The sequence below is a fragment of the Chaetodon auriga genome, chromosome 4, assembly GCF_051107435.1.
Source record: "Chaetodon auriga isolate fChaAug3 chromosome 4, fChaAug3.hap1, whole genome shotgun sequence".
Classification (NCBI taxonomy): Eukaryota; Metazoa; Chordata; class Actinopteri; order Chaetodontiformes; family Chaetodontidae; genus Chaetodon; species Chaetodon auriga.
The window spans coordinates 6,104,097-6,120,122 of record NC_135077.1 but is presented as its reverse complement, the minus strand read 5'-3'; the positions used below and the strand labels follow the sequence as shown (position 1 = coordinate 6,120,122).

The window sequence follows — 16,026 nt, the reverse complement described above, 5'->3', positions numbered from 1 at the left end:
TTCACATTTGATTTATAAAATGAAGTTAACTTCCTGCTTTTCTAAGATGATGTTCGCCAGTCCTAAAATGAACAGATTTTAGGATTGAGCCAGATTCTAAAATACTGTCATGGATTGATAAGGGATATGCACTTTCTTCTCTTATTGTACGGTCTGGTGTATCATTGGGTGACACCAGACACTTTTTGCCTCGTCTTGTGTAGGGTTACACCCTCCTTAGTTTGTCTTCCTGACTTAATCGCTTACTGCACTTCCTGGCACGTACTGTTGCTCTCGCCAAGCCCCATCTTTCATCTTTCCCACTTTTTCTTTATCAGGGACTCATTGCAGGGTCTAGAAAGTTGCTTCCTTTAAAATGTCTTACAGATGACTTTTCTTTCTGCAAGTGTCACTTTGAAACGAGAGGTCTCTTATTTCCTGAAAATAAACAAACAGCCATTAACAACCTGTTAAATGACAGAGAAACTTAATCTACATCCAGAGTTTTTCTCTTCAGTAGATCGCTCTGTGTGGGCTGCCATGTTTGTTTGTCTTCATGATAATTTTCCCTACTTTTCAGGAGGACCTGATCCACCTGGGGGCCAAATTCTCACCGTGCATCCGTCAGGACACACAGATTGTCCAGCTGATCCAGAGGGCCAAAGACCTGGAGAGAGACTCTGGCTGCTGCGTTCAGAATGACAACTCTGGATGTGTGCAGACCCTCAGCTCCGACTGCTCCGTAAGTGGTTTATCATGCCTCTTCAGGCTTTGTTGTTGAAAATGTCATAAAAGAATTAGATATTCTTTAGCCACAGACCAGAAACAGCATGCGCTCCATTAACTGCCATTAATTACATTTTTCATCACATTGCTGTCCCTGTTCTTTAAACCTTCTCCCCTTGGGCATGAAAGATTGAAATACTCACTAAGAAAAAGTAAATGCTTTACTTTGAATAGTATAATACCTGTACATGCAGGAGACGCTGGCCACCTTTATTAAATGGAACAGTGAGCCTGTGGACATCAACAGATTCTCTGGTTCTGTCTGTCACCAGGATCCCAGGTGAGAATATGGATGTGATTTGACATATATTTGTAAATGAATTAATTGCCAAAATGTGCATGTCATTTGTCATCTGTTCAAATTTTCTTTTCTCCTCGTGTTGCTTGTTGTGAGCAGAGTGTGTGAAGAGCCTGCCTCTGCAGAGCCTCATACATGGCCTGATGACATCACCCAGTGGCCGGTGAGGGGACACTGCGACTAAAAACTTTCTACACGAGCGTCCAATTCTTCATTTCAGCAAAATGTATTTTCAGTGCTGCTCTCTGTGTTTGAGGTCTACACAGGAATTAAGATACAAGTTAATACTTTGGTCAGAATTTCTGTGAACTGGCTCATTGCTTGTCCTTCTCCAGGTGTGCACATACCCCAAGAAGTGGAACCACACGGGTTACAGACACATGGACTGTAACATCAAGGGACGGCCTTGCTGCATAGGAACAAAGGGCAGGTTAGACACATGGGCTTATATATTTTCTGCTGTGTGTTGTTTACTGGCTTCAAGACCTGCTATGATTGAGCCCTCTGCTGTTCAAAGTAAAACAATACAATTTTTGAGAAGGAGAGGTTGGTAATATAAATAATCATGTAATATCACGGTAGATAGCTCAGTCACAGTCCCATGATGACATCAAGCCGTATTTTTATTGCAATATCACGAAATCTGATATAATATTACATCCCTAGGTAATAGATAACTAATGAAAATTTGAATTAAATTGCATTTTGGTTGTCCCTCCTTTAGATGTGAGATCACGACCAGAGAGTATTGCTCTTTCATGCATGGTTACTTCCATGAGGATGCCACACTCTGCTCACAGGTAGTGTGCGTGTGTGTGTGTGCATGCGTGCGTGCGTGCGTGTGCACAATGTGCATGCGTGTGTGTGTGAGTCTGTGCATGAATGCATGCATGTGTGTCTGTTGGTGTGTCAGTATATTTCTGAACTCACACACTACTCTTGCACAGGTGCACTGTCTGGATGATGTCTGTGGTTTGCTGCCCTTCCTCAACCCTGATGTCCCTGATCAGTTCTACCGTCTCTGGCTCTCTCTGTTCCTCCACGCTGGGTATGCACAAACATCCCTTGACAGGGATTTGAATTCTCTTCTACCAAACATTTTTGAACAAATTAAGATGAGCCTCTTAATGTAATTATTTTTATTTTTTCTTTGTTTTCTGTCACAGTTACTATAAAACTCCTCATATTGTCATTAGCAATAAATGATCAGTTCCAGCTGAGTCAGTATAGATGTAACACTTTAAAACCACTGAACATAATTGAGAGACTTTGAGAATATGCTGCGACAATGTATTAAGCCTATTACACTGAGTCAATGAGCCACTTTTTTCAGCATTTTTATCACTTGGGAAACATGATTTGCAGTCAGGGGCACAAGATGAAAAAAAAAACGACACAAGTACAAAAAACAAAATTACAAAAATGTTTCCTGCGCATACAGAACTCAATAATGCAACAGTCTAACATGCTAAATTACACGTGCAGATTAAGCAGAGTTATTGCACTTGAACCGGGGGAATTTCAATCGACACAAACTCTTCCCTCAGAAGATTTCCTTCTTTCAGTCATTTGCTATGAATGATTGTTAAGTGAGGTTTGTGGATTATGTCAATATACTCAAGAATTCACACCTAATGAAATATTTGTAAATGAAGTCCCAACACTCGTGAGCTGTTCGCTCACGTGAATATTGATACTTAGTGCTAATACTAGGCACATGGGAAATCCCTCAGGTCTGCTTTGAAAACAAGGAAACAAACAGGCCAAGGAAGGTTAATGGAAAACAACGCATATTTAACACAATGTACTGCTTGAAATCGCAACAGACTACACGGATGCCATTAGCCATGTTTCCATCTGTGCATTTTTATGCACATTTTGAAGTATCGCAAACTGCAAAATTTGAAAAAGTTTCTTAATTTTGCAAAAAAAAAAAAAAAATGTTCTATGCTTGCTTGAGGTGGTTTTAGTCCTCTTTGAAAAATAGTTAATGTGTTTCATGGGAGATAGACACATTTTTGTCTTTGTCTTGAAGTTATTTCTCCTTATGTCTCCTCATCGGTCCACTCAATACATGCAACATTTTTACATTTCTACCTCTTTTTTTATTTTTTTTATTTTTTTTTCACCATTTGAGATCTGACTGGCGCTTTGTTAATTATGACATCTTGTTGTGCTCTCTTCCTCTGCAGTGGTATGGAATAATGGTTTTCAGAGTTGGTGCCACCTACTGCTCAATGAAATATGTCAATGAACTGATAATCGTGTGTGTGTGTGTGTGTGTGTGTGTGTGTGTGTGTGTGTGTGTGTGTGTGTGTGTGTGTGTGTAGGCTACTACACTGTGCGGTGTCAGTGGTGTTCCAAATGACCATACTGAGAGACCTGGAGAAGCTGGCAGGTTGGGTTCGCATCTCCATAATCTATGTCCTCAGTGGTATCACTGGAAACCTGGCCTCCGCCTTGTTCCTGCCCTACAGAGCTGAGGTGAGTTCTTCACATGAATACAAACAAGTAAAGTGCACACATATAGACTCCAAAAAAAAAACAAAAGCCAAATTCAGTTAGCAAGCACTAACTTGAGGCAGCAAGTGCATGAGTAAAGCTGGTAAACTTTGCATATGCACAGCTACAAACACAGAAAGTTTAAAAGGGGGATCAAATGTCTTGGTTGTTGAACTGTGAGACAGATGTGAGATATGAACCTGTATTCCTAATCTCCAAAATCCTTTGACATTCCTTGAATGAATTAAAGACTCAAAGCTTTGTCAGGCTGTTGTACCTGGTGACCTTTTCCACTTTATTTAGACTTGATAGCATCCAAATCTGGTCTGAAAATGCAACATGAACCAACACAGCCTTTATCGCACATGTTGCAGCAGCTTTTTATGATATTACAAAGTGTTGATCAAAAGGTAAAAATATCTAAACAATTTACACATTTCTGTTGTAACTATGGTTTGTGGCTTGGCTCAGCTTATCTTAGTTCGCTTACTGGAGGGGAGTTTCTCATACAGGGGATTATTAGAGCAGACCTGCCTAACTACCAACATCTAGAGAGGTGTGTGTGTGTGTGTGTGTGTGTGTGTGTGTGTGTGTGTGTGTGTGTGTGTTCATTTTTGATTGTTAGACAGCAGCACACAGAATGATTTTGGGTTTATGACATACACCTGTCTTCATGCCTGTGGGATGAAGCTTCATATGTTTTATTTGGACATTGTTATCACAGTTAATCTACTCCATAATGTCCTGTCTGATGTGCTGATGGAAAGTTGAAACAATCCTCTCAGCACACAAGATTAAGAGTGTGCATGTGTGTGTATGTACACATGAGAAAGAGAGGTTGCTGAGTGAACTACAACTAAATACTATCTTAGGTGATGTCTGCACATGCATCTGAGACAATTAGACATATGTTTTTGCCGTCAGTATGAACCAGATCAACTGATATTTAAAACATATTTTATTAGCTGTCATTTCAGAAAGCATGAAACTACAGCAACACCTCTGTCCTTTGTTGGAGTAACTCTATGAATGGAATCAAGTATAATCTTCTCTAATTAAAAGTGTAATGTTTGCAAAAAACAACATGTTGAGCTGTGCAAATGACTCAGCCTGTGAAAAGAACACAGTCTGGATTACCTACTTTTCACTGGCACGTCTCTTCAGTGTCTCTCTGTTAAGCCCACTTTCCCCTTTAAGAGATTAGCCTAATGCCATTGTGTGGGTTGACAAAGGCCACTACTATTGTACTTAGTGAATGGGATTACATTTTCTCTTTTAAACAAAGACAATTGTTGCAAAGACTAGACGTGTCTGGTGATGCTTCTGGTCTGTACACCTTCATAAACACAAAAGGTTCATCCTGCCACATCCGCATACTGTAAAAGTTCCTCTTTCATATAAGGGGGAATGACTCACCAATGTTTTATCTGTTACCCGACACAACAAATAATTTGTTTTTACAACTGACAAATAAGTAATCTGAATTTTATTCTGCTTCTTGCCCTGTGTATTTATATCCTAATGTCATCACGTTATATGTTTTCTTCTTCATAAGCTGGCTGTAATTGGTGTCATATGATATCTACGTGGTATGACATGAGGCAGCCCTCAGTTTAACGTGCCTTGACGTGAGAGCCAGAAATCCCACCGTCCAGCTCTCCTTAGCACTGACCAGCTCATAGGTCTTCTTACACCAGGAATAACCCGAGGAAGCACATGCAAGGCACAACACAGGGCGGCCAAGCCACTTAAGGAGGCAGTTTAAGTGGATTATCCTTTAACTGTTGAGTTAAGGAGCCCCTGTGGCTTGAGCATTAATGACTCGTACAACAGCTGCGACTAGAATAATGAAAATTCGCACAAGTAAAGCAGATTTGAAGAAATGTGACAGCACAGCAGTTTCAGTTTCTACTCCTAAAACCCTGCAGAAAGACAAAGTTAACATCAGTTTCATTTGCTCTTTGAAAAAAGAATAAAAAGTCATAAATCTCAGGAACTGAGTAGACTGTTAATCAAGTAAATTAATTAAATGGACACAGATGTGAGGTAACTTTAACTAGAAAACAAGGAAAAGCTAAAATATAAAATAAAATTAATATCATATATGGATATTACTTTATAACAATCTATGTTGAAGTAAAGCAAAATACTCTCCTATTAATTTACATTTTGCATCTGTTGAATTGACAGTGATGTCTGACTATATAACTTAAAAGCACAATTAGTAACATTTCTGAATTAAAATGCCTTAAAACAACTACAACTATGTTACAGTCCTGTTTCCAAAGGAGTTGGGATGCTGTTTAAACCGTAAATAGAAACAGAATGTGATGATTTGCAAGACACTGAAAATGTTTCCTTGAAAATAGCACAAAGACAACATATCATATATCGGATGGATTGTAATCTTCAGGCCTCAGATGGCACTGCATTGGAAACGGGCACGATTCTGTAGTGGACATCACTGCATTGTCTCATGATCTTTTCCAAAAACCATCGTCTGTGAACACAGTGTGTCGCTGAATGCACAAATACAAATTGGAAACTGCACCATGCAAAGAGGAAACCGTATATAAACCAGATCCAGAAATGCTGCTGCCTTGCCACCCCAAGCTCATTTAAGACGAGAAAACTGTCCTGTGGTCTATTGAGTGAAAATGTGAAATTCTTTTTGGAATTCATGGACGCCGCGTTCTCTGGGCTAAAGAGGAGAGGGGCCAGCCAGCATCCATTTCTATTTACATTTTACACAGTGTCCCAGGTGTTTGGAAATGGTCGTGTATGTATTTTGATGAGTTGTGTACTTTATCCCAAATGTTTCTAACAATATTCAAACCCAGAAAATCTGTAATTTAGTTCAAGGTAAAGACATGTTTTATTTGACCCGCTGTCAAAAGCAAGATGGGAAACACCAGGTCATATGTCAGGGAGTGAGGAAGGAAGTTGGCCAGCGTGACTAAATTTAACGTGTATAAAACTTTAAAACATTACCTTGTCTGTCAACATGTCAGCCACATCTGACATCTGATATATTTTCATCTGCAATGGTAATTGTTGAACAATGAAGACAACAACTTCCATGGTCCCCTTGTACTTCATGACATCATCAAACTATGTCTTTTGTTTTCATTGTTTTACTTGAGAGATCCTTTGTGGCAGAAATCGCATGCTGCGCATTTAAGTAAATAAGTTTTATGAACTCTAGAACTGGTCACCTGGAAGTGTAAGTGAGATTAAACGTGTCACTTGCTAGGAGGAATTAGGATGAAGAGGACAGTCAGTCTGTCTGTGGATACACTGGTTGGGAACATGTGAGCTGGCAAGAAGCTAAACTGGTGTTAGCTGAAGTGTATGAGGTTGTACGTGACTGTGTAGGAAATCCATGCTGAAATGCTTTACTTGAATAAAAGTAGCAACACTGCAATGAAAAAGTAGCATCCTGCAGCTGAAATGTATAGAGCAAACTGAAGGTTAACTGAAGCCTTTGAAGTTGGTCAGTGCCACCTGATGGATCAGTGGAAAAGTTACTAAAGTGAGTCCATATAAATGACCAAATGTGGACCCGAGTGTTGCATCTTTCCAGGAAAACATCTTGGTGTATCTCAAGGGGGTGAGCATGCATAGAGAAAAAATTTTTTGAAAATAAAAAATAATGGGTAATAGCATCATGTTACTGGAGTCAGTGTCATAGAGAGGAAAGTAGTAGTTGTAACTCCAGTTTCTGTGATGTGTGTAGCCTTCTACCTGCACGTTATCACTGCCACAGCAAAGCACATTAATATGCTGAAACTTTCATCATGGTAATGATGGTATTATAAGATCCATGTTGTGGCATGATGTCACTGCCTTTTCCCATAACATCTGTTCCAGTGCCTAATACCTGAACCAACGATGAACCAACAATGAGCGACCATGGCGCGTGTTAGGAATGTGTCAGCCAGTGCGTCTGGGGTGTGTGGGTGGAGTGGTGTGCCATGCTGTTTTTCTCTTTGTGGGATTTTAATGTCTTCACAGATTAGCCATCTGCCTCTGACCAGGCCAAGCCTCCAAACTCAGCACTGACGTCACTCTAATCTGCTCACCTTTACTGCCTGACCCCAGGCTCATACTGTAGTTCTTCCACAGAACTAGATCTAAAATTAAGAGAGACTGCATGTAGCTCAACCTGCATTTGTACAGTAAGCATGAACAACATCTCCATCAGGTTTCATAATCACCACAGAGCCCCAATTGAAAACTTTAGTTAATACAATATTTCTGTTTTTCTATCAAGAATAATTTGTCATATTGTGACCAGAGAGAGAGACATTGGTGAATTATTATCCCACACTCATTAATTACCTATGAGTACTTTCCATGGGTCAGGATTAAGTCTCCTAGCAGTAGTCACAATGAGTTAGTCTAATTGTTACCTTAAATACTGTCTCGGTAGCTTGTTGCCAAAAGTTAGTAATCTGGTCACAGTTCAACTGTTTTGTTTTTTTTTTTCTCTGCTACAGAACACTTATTTGTTCTATGACTAACTCCTGTGTTCTCCTCTATTAATACTTAGAAAAACTGCTAACATCAGTTTGCAGGCTAGATGGCTTGTTAGCCGCCCAGTGGCACCACGATAGCATGTAAACGTACCTTCAAAAATATTACTTTGGTCCAGCTTGGTGCCGGTGTGGTCGCTTCAAAACCACTAACACCCCGCTCTCAGAACATGCTGTCTGCCCATGACATGTAGCTACAGCACAAGTTTGTTTACTTTGTCTCTCGTCCTGCATGGAGTAACACCACTTTCAGTGTCAAATAGACAAGGACACGTCCCTCCAGCTGGCTGAGACATAAAGGCAGCATCAATGATATTTCCCCAAAAACCCTTTTTCTTCATTTTAATAATGAAAAACTAGTACATTTGAAAAACATGTTGACTTTATTTGTTCATTAAAAAAGAGATGACAAATGTGATTTCAGTCTGACTTTAAACCTCTGTCCTATACAACCGTGCATTGCATTAGGCGTGACACTAATGATGTGAGGCTGTCTTCACAAAACATTACAAATGCTCTTATTATGAATCTTTCCTCTGCGGCAGTGCGCAGCAACATAAGCACACATAAGAGTTTAATTGTCTTTTTCTGCATGGAATTTTGTATTTAACTTCATAGAACATAATATGATATAGTCCCATGGGACAATTTTGAAGTCAGGTCTATACAGCATACTAGCCCTGTGGTATCGACCAAAGTGGAGTAGGTACTCACTGTTCAGAATACAAATTGTTGTTATTTGAAGCAAATGTAAGTGAACAGCATTCCTGTGTCACCAGTAAGGAGGATGTATGCATTTTATGTCTGGTACACGTCCAATGCTCATTCGTACATGAGTCTTTCGTTTACGCAATGTGGGTTTTTTTCTATGTAAGTGGGAGTATAGAACTCTTTCATCATTTTGTCCGTTAAATTGAATTATGGGATTGTCTGTGACTTGTCTTTTCCTCTTGTTCTCTCGCTGCAGGTGGGTCCAGCAGGGTCTCAGTTTGGACTCCTTGCTTGCCTGTTCGTTGAGCTGTTTCAAGGTTGGCAGATGCTGGAGAAACCATGGAAGGCCTTTCTCAAACTTTTGGGCATCGTTCTCTTCCTTTTCCTGTGTGGCCTGCTGCCGTGGATCGACAACATCGCCCACATCTTTGGTTTCCTCAGCGGCCTGTTGCTGTCCTTTGCCTTTCTGCCCTACGTCACCTTCGGCACTTTTGACAAGTACCGGAAACGTATCCTCATTGCTGTCTCAATGGTGGCCTACACTGGGCTGTTCTCCTCCCTCATCGTTTGGTTTTATATTTACCCAATTAACTGGCACTGGCTGGAACATCTCACCTGCCTGCCGTTCACAAGCAAATTCTGTGAGAAGTACGACATAGAACACAACATTGCCGATGTGGTGCACTAGTCTCTCGGCTACTCATGATGTCTAAGATGGCCACGGCGTCTCTGCAACTGATTTGCTATCTTGTAGCCAATGACCAGATCAGCTGTTTTCAGGTCAGATCTTTTAAGGGTATGGCAATCATGTTTTGTTTTGTTTTTTTTTTATTATTCACCCATCAAAACACCTGGTCAAAGTAATGGAACTGGATCAGTGTCTTCTCCTCAGCCTTCTGACTTAGGTACTTTCATAATTTTGAATCCTCAGTAGAGTCTGGCACCACCTAGCATGTTAATTTGCTAACGGGCTAGCTGGTCCTCAGAATCACAGGGCAGGAAAAGATTCTCTGGACATCCAAACTGCGAAGGGCTGAGTGGACCTGAAGGAGAATATCTACAGAGCGAGACTGTCTGGTTCCTGCAGTTCACAAAAAGTTGTGTAAATCTAAAGAAGATAGAAGAAGACATGGGCATATCTGGCCTACAATCACTTTTTCCTTTAATTCCGTCGATGACAAGCAGCTGAGGTGAAAATGAAGACTGATGTCACAGTGGGCCTCTTACTACTTATTCTTGTAACACTTCTTTTAACACTAAAAAAGCTGTCCTTCAGGTCTACTGCTTCTCAGTGTCTGGTGAATTGCTTTCAGTTAAACACTTTCTTTAAAAAAAAAAAAAAAAAAAAAAAAAAATGCTCTTTTGTATGGATGCATTTGGCATGTCCACGTTCTTTGAAGCAGTGAAATGTTATGCTAAAGGTAACAATGTGTTCCAAGTATTAACTGTGCAGCTGGAATATTTAAATATCAGTGGTTGATTAAGGTAAGATTTCTATCCAAAACCACTAGTTGCCTTAAACAGCCTATGCCATTTTACAAAGATGCCTCAGTTTACTTTTGCATACTGCCTATGATCAACTAACAGAATGCTGGTGAACAAATTTCTGACCCTAACCTACCAAAGCAACATCACATGCTGCATATATATGCATGTTGTTTTTCACAGTCACTTTGTGTCACTGCCACAAACACAGGTTCTCAGTGAAGCTTACGGTGTCTCATCTTTGTCTGATAACACAGTGGTGCCTAAACCATTTTGTAGATTTACTCTAAAAACAATCATGAAAGTAATATTTATTCTAGGAGTAATTGTCTGAACAGGCATTCTTTGTTGAATCAAAATCAAAATCATTGTACTGTATTTTTGGACGCCGTGAAACAGTTTTAGATTCACAAGATGTAATTTATGTTTCACCTGAGCCTTAATGTTTATGTAATACACCATGAAAGGCTTTGCTTTAACCATTTACACTTGTGAATGCTCTCCTTGACAAAAACAATGTAAGAAAGATGATTTTAAACTGTTTTAAACATTAGTGTTGCTGTAGACAGGATTTGCCTCAAGCAGGCACATTCAGACTAAACCTAGACAAAGTCTTCTTCCACACTTCCATGCTTTTTTTACTCGTCATTTGTCTGGACTATAACAGATGATTGCTTGGGTTGTGCTCCTTGACCCACATTAGATTGTCACTGTTCTTGTGGGTTCCGGACAAAGTGAAACATTTCCTCCAGCTTTTGGCTCGAATCTAGTTTGTTGTTGTTCGCAGTTCTGGCATGTGTTGACCCCAGCTGTTAGGAAAGCCACGGTAATGACTGTTGTGTGGAGGATTATGTGTGTTACTAAGTGAGTTATGAGATTATGCGAGTTTGTCTGTGGGTCTGACTCACTGATCATCTGGTGTTAAGAACATGAGTTGTTAAAAAACATGCAGAATGGGTTGTGTTGGATAATTCAGATATTTTAATTTGTTGTAACACCACTGTCTTTAGGTTGTAAAGGTCATCTGTTTCAACACGTAGGACTCTGCCCTGAAAAGTGTGAACCATAACATCCACCTCTTTGTCAGAAACCTCTTTGCTGTGCCTTTTTAAACATGAGGGTTTGATCTGAACTATAATAACAACACAAATCTTCAATCATGACTGTATGCAGCTGTATTTGCATTGGGACCAAATAATTTCAGCCTTTTCTATTTATTGAAATAAAAAGAGGAAGTTTTAAATGAGTTTCGGTCCATGGTCAAGGTACTGTTCGGTTTCGCTTCAGTTGTGTGTTAAAATGTATGTTAAAGCAGCCGTGTCAAAATAAATGCCACTCTAATAATAATGGAGTTACGTGTGCAATGTTACAGTGAAGAGAGTTTCTGACATCAAAACTCATTCTGTCTGTCATCGGTGTCTCTACGTTTTCCTTGCTGTTGACACTCCACCACTGATAGCTTTGACTTTAAAAGAGAACATAAACTTTTACTTTGGAGTGAGAATAAGTGCGAATTCTGCTTTCAGGATAGATTGTAAATAAAAACACCAAAAGCAGACTTGCCAGAAAATAGAGCCTTTATTATTTTAAGAACAAAACGTTGCTAAAAAAAAAAACAAAAAAAAAACAACAACATTTGTCTTGATTCAAGACTTTGGGAGGCAGAGGTGGTGATTGTCAACACAGGAAAAGGAGAGGAGACCACCAAGGAGGGACTTTGAAAGTACATATATTAGGGATATCTAAATATTGAATTGGTGATTTTATGGGTACATACATTACTCTAAGTTGTGTTCTATGAAAACTTATATTTTGCTCTTTAAAATACAAGACACACTGTACACACCAGGCTTTTGTAATGGTCACTGGTGGTGACAGGCGAGACCACTCGGATCTTAATATATAAAACAGACAAGCATTTCCACATAATACATTGGCTGATTGTCTGATGTTTGATTGCTGATTTCCCTTCCTTTGTAGTTTTATTTAGCTGTTTACGTTGGCGTAATGATTCACCATTATCATGCTTATACAACATGTAACATAAATGAGAATCTTCTAAAGCTGCTGTGAAAGGCATACTGTGTTTACACAACACCAAACAGGACAGAATGCATTAATCATGGGCAGATTCTTGTTTTGTTTTGTTTTTTTATTGACTAAGAATCATGCTTTTGGCTTTATACAGAGCCAGAAAGACTGGTTAAATAACAAATATAAAAAGGCAGCTGCGTTCTATTTAATACAATAATAAATGTATCAAAATAAAAATAAAATGGCTTTATAAAAAACAAAATGGAAATTTGAAACACGTGCTTACATTCTTTCAGGACTTTGGTCTAATGATTTTGATAGCATGCTCTACTCATGCTTAACTACAGATCAGTATATTTGTAGTTTCACACCACTTTTCCAAACAGCTGTTGTTGGCAGCTGGATGGCAGCTCTTGTTTTTCAGCTCTCTGCAGACTGAACACACACCTCACTGTCTGCTTAACAAGCCTCACAGCGACGATCACAAACACTCTGTTAGTGGATCGCGCACAACAAAGCTGCTCAGACATCCCCTCATCCTGTTTCTAAGGGTAGAGGTCCCACTGCCACTTACAGCCAGGGAGAATCCACATTAAGTCCCTCTGTTCTCAACAGCCACTGTTACGACGCATGAAGGCATGGCCCCTGACTGGGTAGAACATCTCGATGAAGGTGAGCGGCCCCACTGTGATCTCACTGGGGCCCTGCACCTTGAAGCCCGACTTCTGGTAGAAGGGAACGAGGAAGTCTTCACACATGAGCACAGCGCGCCGGACGTAGGGCAGGCAGCGGAGGTATTGCAGGTAGCGCCACATCAGGATGGAGCCTTTGCCCTGTTGGCGGAAGGTCCGGTGGACCGCCAGGACGTGGATGTGGACGGTGGTTCCATGAGGCTTATGGAGAGTCAGGGCGTCCTGGAAAACAGTGGTGGAAAGAGTTGTAAGAACAAGTGAAGGCTGTATTTTTGAGAAACCTGAGAAGTTTTACCTATAAATACTTGATACCGAAGGGACAAATGATTGGGGAAAAAAAGACCTTGCAGAGGGCAGCTTTCTCACTGCTCTTTGGCAAATTTAAGAAATAACACCTTATTTCTCTTGCAAAAGAAAAAAAATGAATTCATAAGAAAAACAATGCACACACTCAGAGCTTTTCCTGCTACAGCCTTGGCCTGGTATGACCAGTAGCTTATGGTAGCTAATGTTTGCAGACTTTGCTGATATTAGAATTCAGTAAACATTATTGAGAAACTGCTGACTTTGTGATTTTCCTCTGTTATTACAGTACACCTTAGGGTGTGCTTCTGTCATCCTGTAACTACCACTTGTGGTTGCAGTGGCCACTGTTCACTTAAAGCTATGATTCAATGCTTCCTGTGAACAGTGAAGTGTTTGTGCTTGCACCAGAGTCAGTGGACATAGGATGTTATTTCACACATTGTCCTCTGTGGATCCTTTGCACTGGCCTGCACATTTGCATAGATTAGAACCTTTGCAGACAGCCTCAAGAGCATGCCCACCTGCATGTCACTGCTCATTGAATGAGGATGTGAGAGATAAAACCTTTGAGTCTTGGAAACTTTTTCAGTTTTGCTGCAGCACAAGAATGCTCAAAAAAAGGACATAATATCTAATAACTACTATAGGAGTCTTTGAACAGCAGGCGAATATATAAGGGCTCTGGGTCTCTTGTACTGTGCACCAAAAATGTTTTGTTTTCTCCTTAATTTTTTCACAACCTGTCTTCAAGTGGTATCTTCAAACACGTTATACCATAAATATGCCCTTAAATCTTTTGAAATCTCTGATAATCTGTTGTGAACCTCCCTTGCCAGTCGCTCAGCCTGAGGTAAATCACCGCCCAGATGTCCTCCACTCTGTCTTACCATGGTAAGCCTCTCCTGGTCCCACAGTGAGCCGATGATGAAAGCCACCAGACGTCCTTCCTCGAACCAGCCAAGAGACAGCTCAGGGCACAGGGTGAGGAAGTGACGCACCTCGTCCAGGTGGAGAGGACACTCACCGGACACTGAGATGAAGGCTGTGTGGAGGAAGAGAACCAGTGTCATCATGTTGTAAATCAAGACTCCTGCATGATGACAGAGATGTGGGCATAATGTTGTCTGCAGTACTGACTGGGATCTAAAGCTTAAAGGCCCCTGAACTCATATCAGATGTGCATTCAGGAAAGAGTTAAAATCACCTTAATTTTGTAGTGGGCTACACGTCAGAGTAAGTCAATATGGAGATAATGGTCACTAGAAAAAATAAAGTTTTAGTCTAAATGTAATTTGTGTTAATAAAGGAGGTAATTTGTCCCATAGAGTTGATCAGTTTATCTTTATTCAGCAACTTTGAATGAGGCTGCTGTAACATAAGACTGGATGAATGTTTTTTCCTGCGTGCGCAACTGTGCCGGGACCAGCTGCGATGAAGTTATTACGACAGGCAATAACACGTGATGTAATTTAGTAAAATCGTTTGTTTACCTTCTCTCTCAATCTCGAAAACACTGATGGCGTCCTCTGGGCTGAGGGAGCGGAACTCGCTGGCCGGCAGCGTGTGGCGGCGCCCGCGCGGCACTGGAGAGCGCACGTGGAGCGGCCTCATGAACGGTACTGCGCTCACCACGGACATGCTCTTATTTTAGCCCCGTAAAGATTTGAACACAAAGAAAAGAAGAACGCGCTGAGACGTCACTCTCTTCCTCTCTGCTTATCCCCCCTTTAACGCGGATAGTTCCTCGTCTGAAGGTCTGACTCGTGCGTAACAGGACTGAGCAGCGCACCGCATATTTATACCCTCGGTGCGCAGGGCTGGCTGCCGATAATCCTGAGGCGAGTTGGGTGACTCCCCATTCCCCGTGAGTGAAATGAACAATAAACATAGTCAATCGGGGTCAGGGGGATATTTGTTTGTTGAGAATTATCCTCGTCATGCCACCATCAGACCCGCAGCCGATTTGGATTTTACTGATCATGTGTTGGAGCCCTCGCGCCAACCTAGACCTATTATCAAGAGTGAGTTCAGGTGTAACAGTCAATGAAGAGACTCATCGGGGTAACAGAGTGGATGATAGACTTTGAAAAGTGCGAGTTATTGTGATTAACCATCAATGTCAGTGTCAATTAATGCTTGTCACACTGAAGAGATTGGGTGCTCTCTGTTGTTGCTTAACTGGGCCATCTTAAGGACTGGACTTACCACTCTTCATGTGATTTCTCTCAGGGAGACTTTCCATTGGCTGTCCATTTGTCCCTTTAAGTCCAGTCCACAATCTTTCCACGCTTAATTATTTTCTAGATCTGTAAGAGGATTACAGGATGTGTAGGAGTTTGTTTCTCACCTCTCACCTCTCTACACGCCATGTTAAGAATTTCAAGTAGCCGTTAGGTTTTATGGACAGTTGTCCCCTCAAACCAAACTTAAGGAAACTTCCCCTTAGGATGTGACCCACTGTTTCAAACCAGAAGCGATGGCTGCAGAGCTCAGTGCTTCGCTGTATTTTTCACCTGTGGTTTGTTTTATTTAGGAGGCAGGAGCGGTCCAATTAACGACGACTGACACCAGGACTAGGTGAACCATTTGGAAGGGTCACAAGGCTGGAAATGAGCTCTATCCTGCAATAAACACTGAGATTAAATTATGCAAAGCTTTTCCCGACACACTCCTTTTAGATATAAGAAGGTTTCCGGTA

General features: G+C 40.8%; 2 protein-coding genes across 3 annotated transcripts in view; one reads left to right on the top strand and one right to left on the bottom strand.

Moving 5' to 3' along the window:
• The window catches only part of LOC143319579 (inactive rhomboid protein 2-like), a 30,112-nt gene extending 19,973 nt beyond the window's left edge, over positions 1-10,139 (top strand). For both annotated transcript variants that reach the window (XM_076728657.1, XM_076728658.1), the window contains 8 exons: positions 560-721; positions 960-1,045; positions 1,163-1,226; positions 1,399-1,493; positions 1,788-1,863; positions 2,011-2,111; positions 3,394-3,547; positions 9,068-10,139. In XM_076728657.1, the coding sequence (XP_076584772.1) occupies positions 560-721; positions 960-1,045; positions 1,163-1,226; positions 1,399-1,493; positions 1,788-1,863; positions 2,011-2,111; positions 3,394-3,547; positions 9,068-9,499 (1,170 nt within the window). In that variant the 3' untranslated portion in view covers positions 9,500-10,139. The remainder of the gene's footprint in view (positions 1-559; positions 722-959; positions 1,046-1,162; positions 1,227-1,398; positions 1,494-1,787; positions 1,864-2,010; positions 2,112-3,393; positions 3,548-9,067) is intronic.
• Positions 10,140-12,823: 2,684 nt separating this feature from the next.
• On the bottom strand, positions 12,824-15,076 carry aanat1 (arylalkylamine N-acetyltransferase 1). The gene is made up of 3 exons (XM_076728659.1): positions 14,819-15,076; positions 14,216-14,370; positions 12,824-13,244 (listed from the first exon to the last, which is right to left on the bottom strand). The coding sequence occupies exons 1-3, from the start codon at positions 14,964-14,966 to the stop codon at positions 12,939-12,941; spliced, it is 609 nt and encodes a 202-aa protein (XP_076584774.1). The 5' UTR covers positions 14,967-15,076; the 3' UTR covers positions 12,824-12,938.
• Between the last annotated feature and the right edge of the window lie 950 nt (positions 15,077-16,026).

Coding starts and splice junctions, on each gene's coding strand:
- aanat1 (XM_076728659.1), bottom strand. CDS start 14,966: ATGTCCGTGGTGAGCGCAGTACCGTTCATGAGGCCGCTCCACGTGCGC. Junction 14,371..14,818: donor TTTCGAGATTGAGAGAGAAG/GTAAACAAACGA, acceptor TCCTCCACACAG/CCTTCATCTCAGTGTCCGGT. Junction 13,245..14,215: donor ACCAGGAGAGGCTTACCATG/GTAAGACAGAGT, acceptor ACTGTTTTCCAG/GACGCCCTGACTCTCCATAA.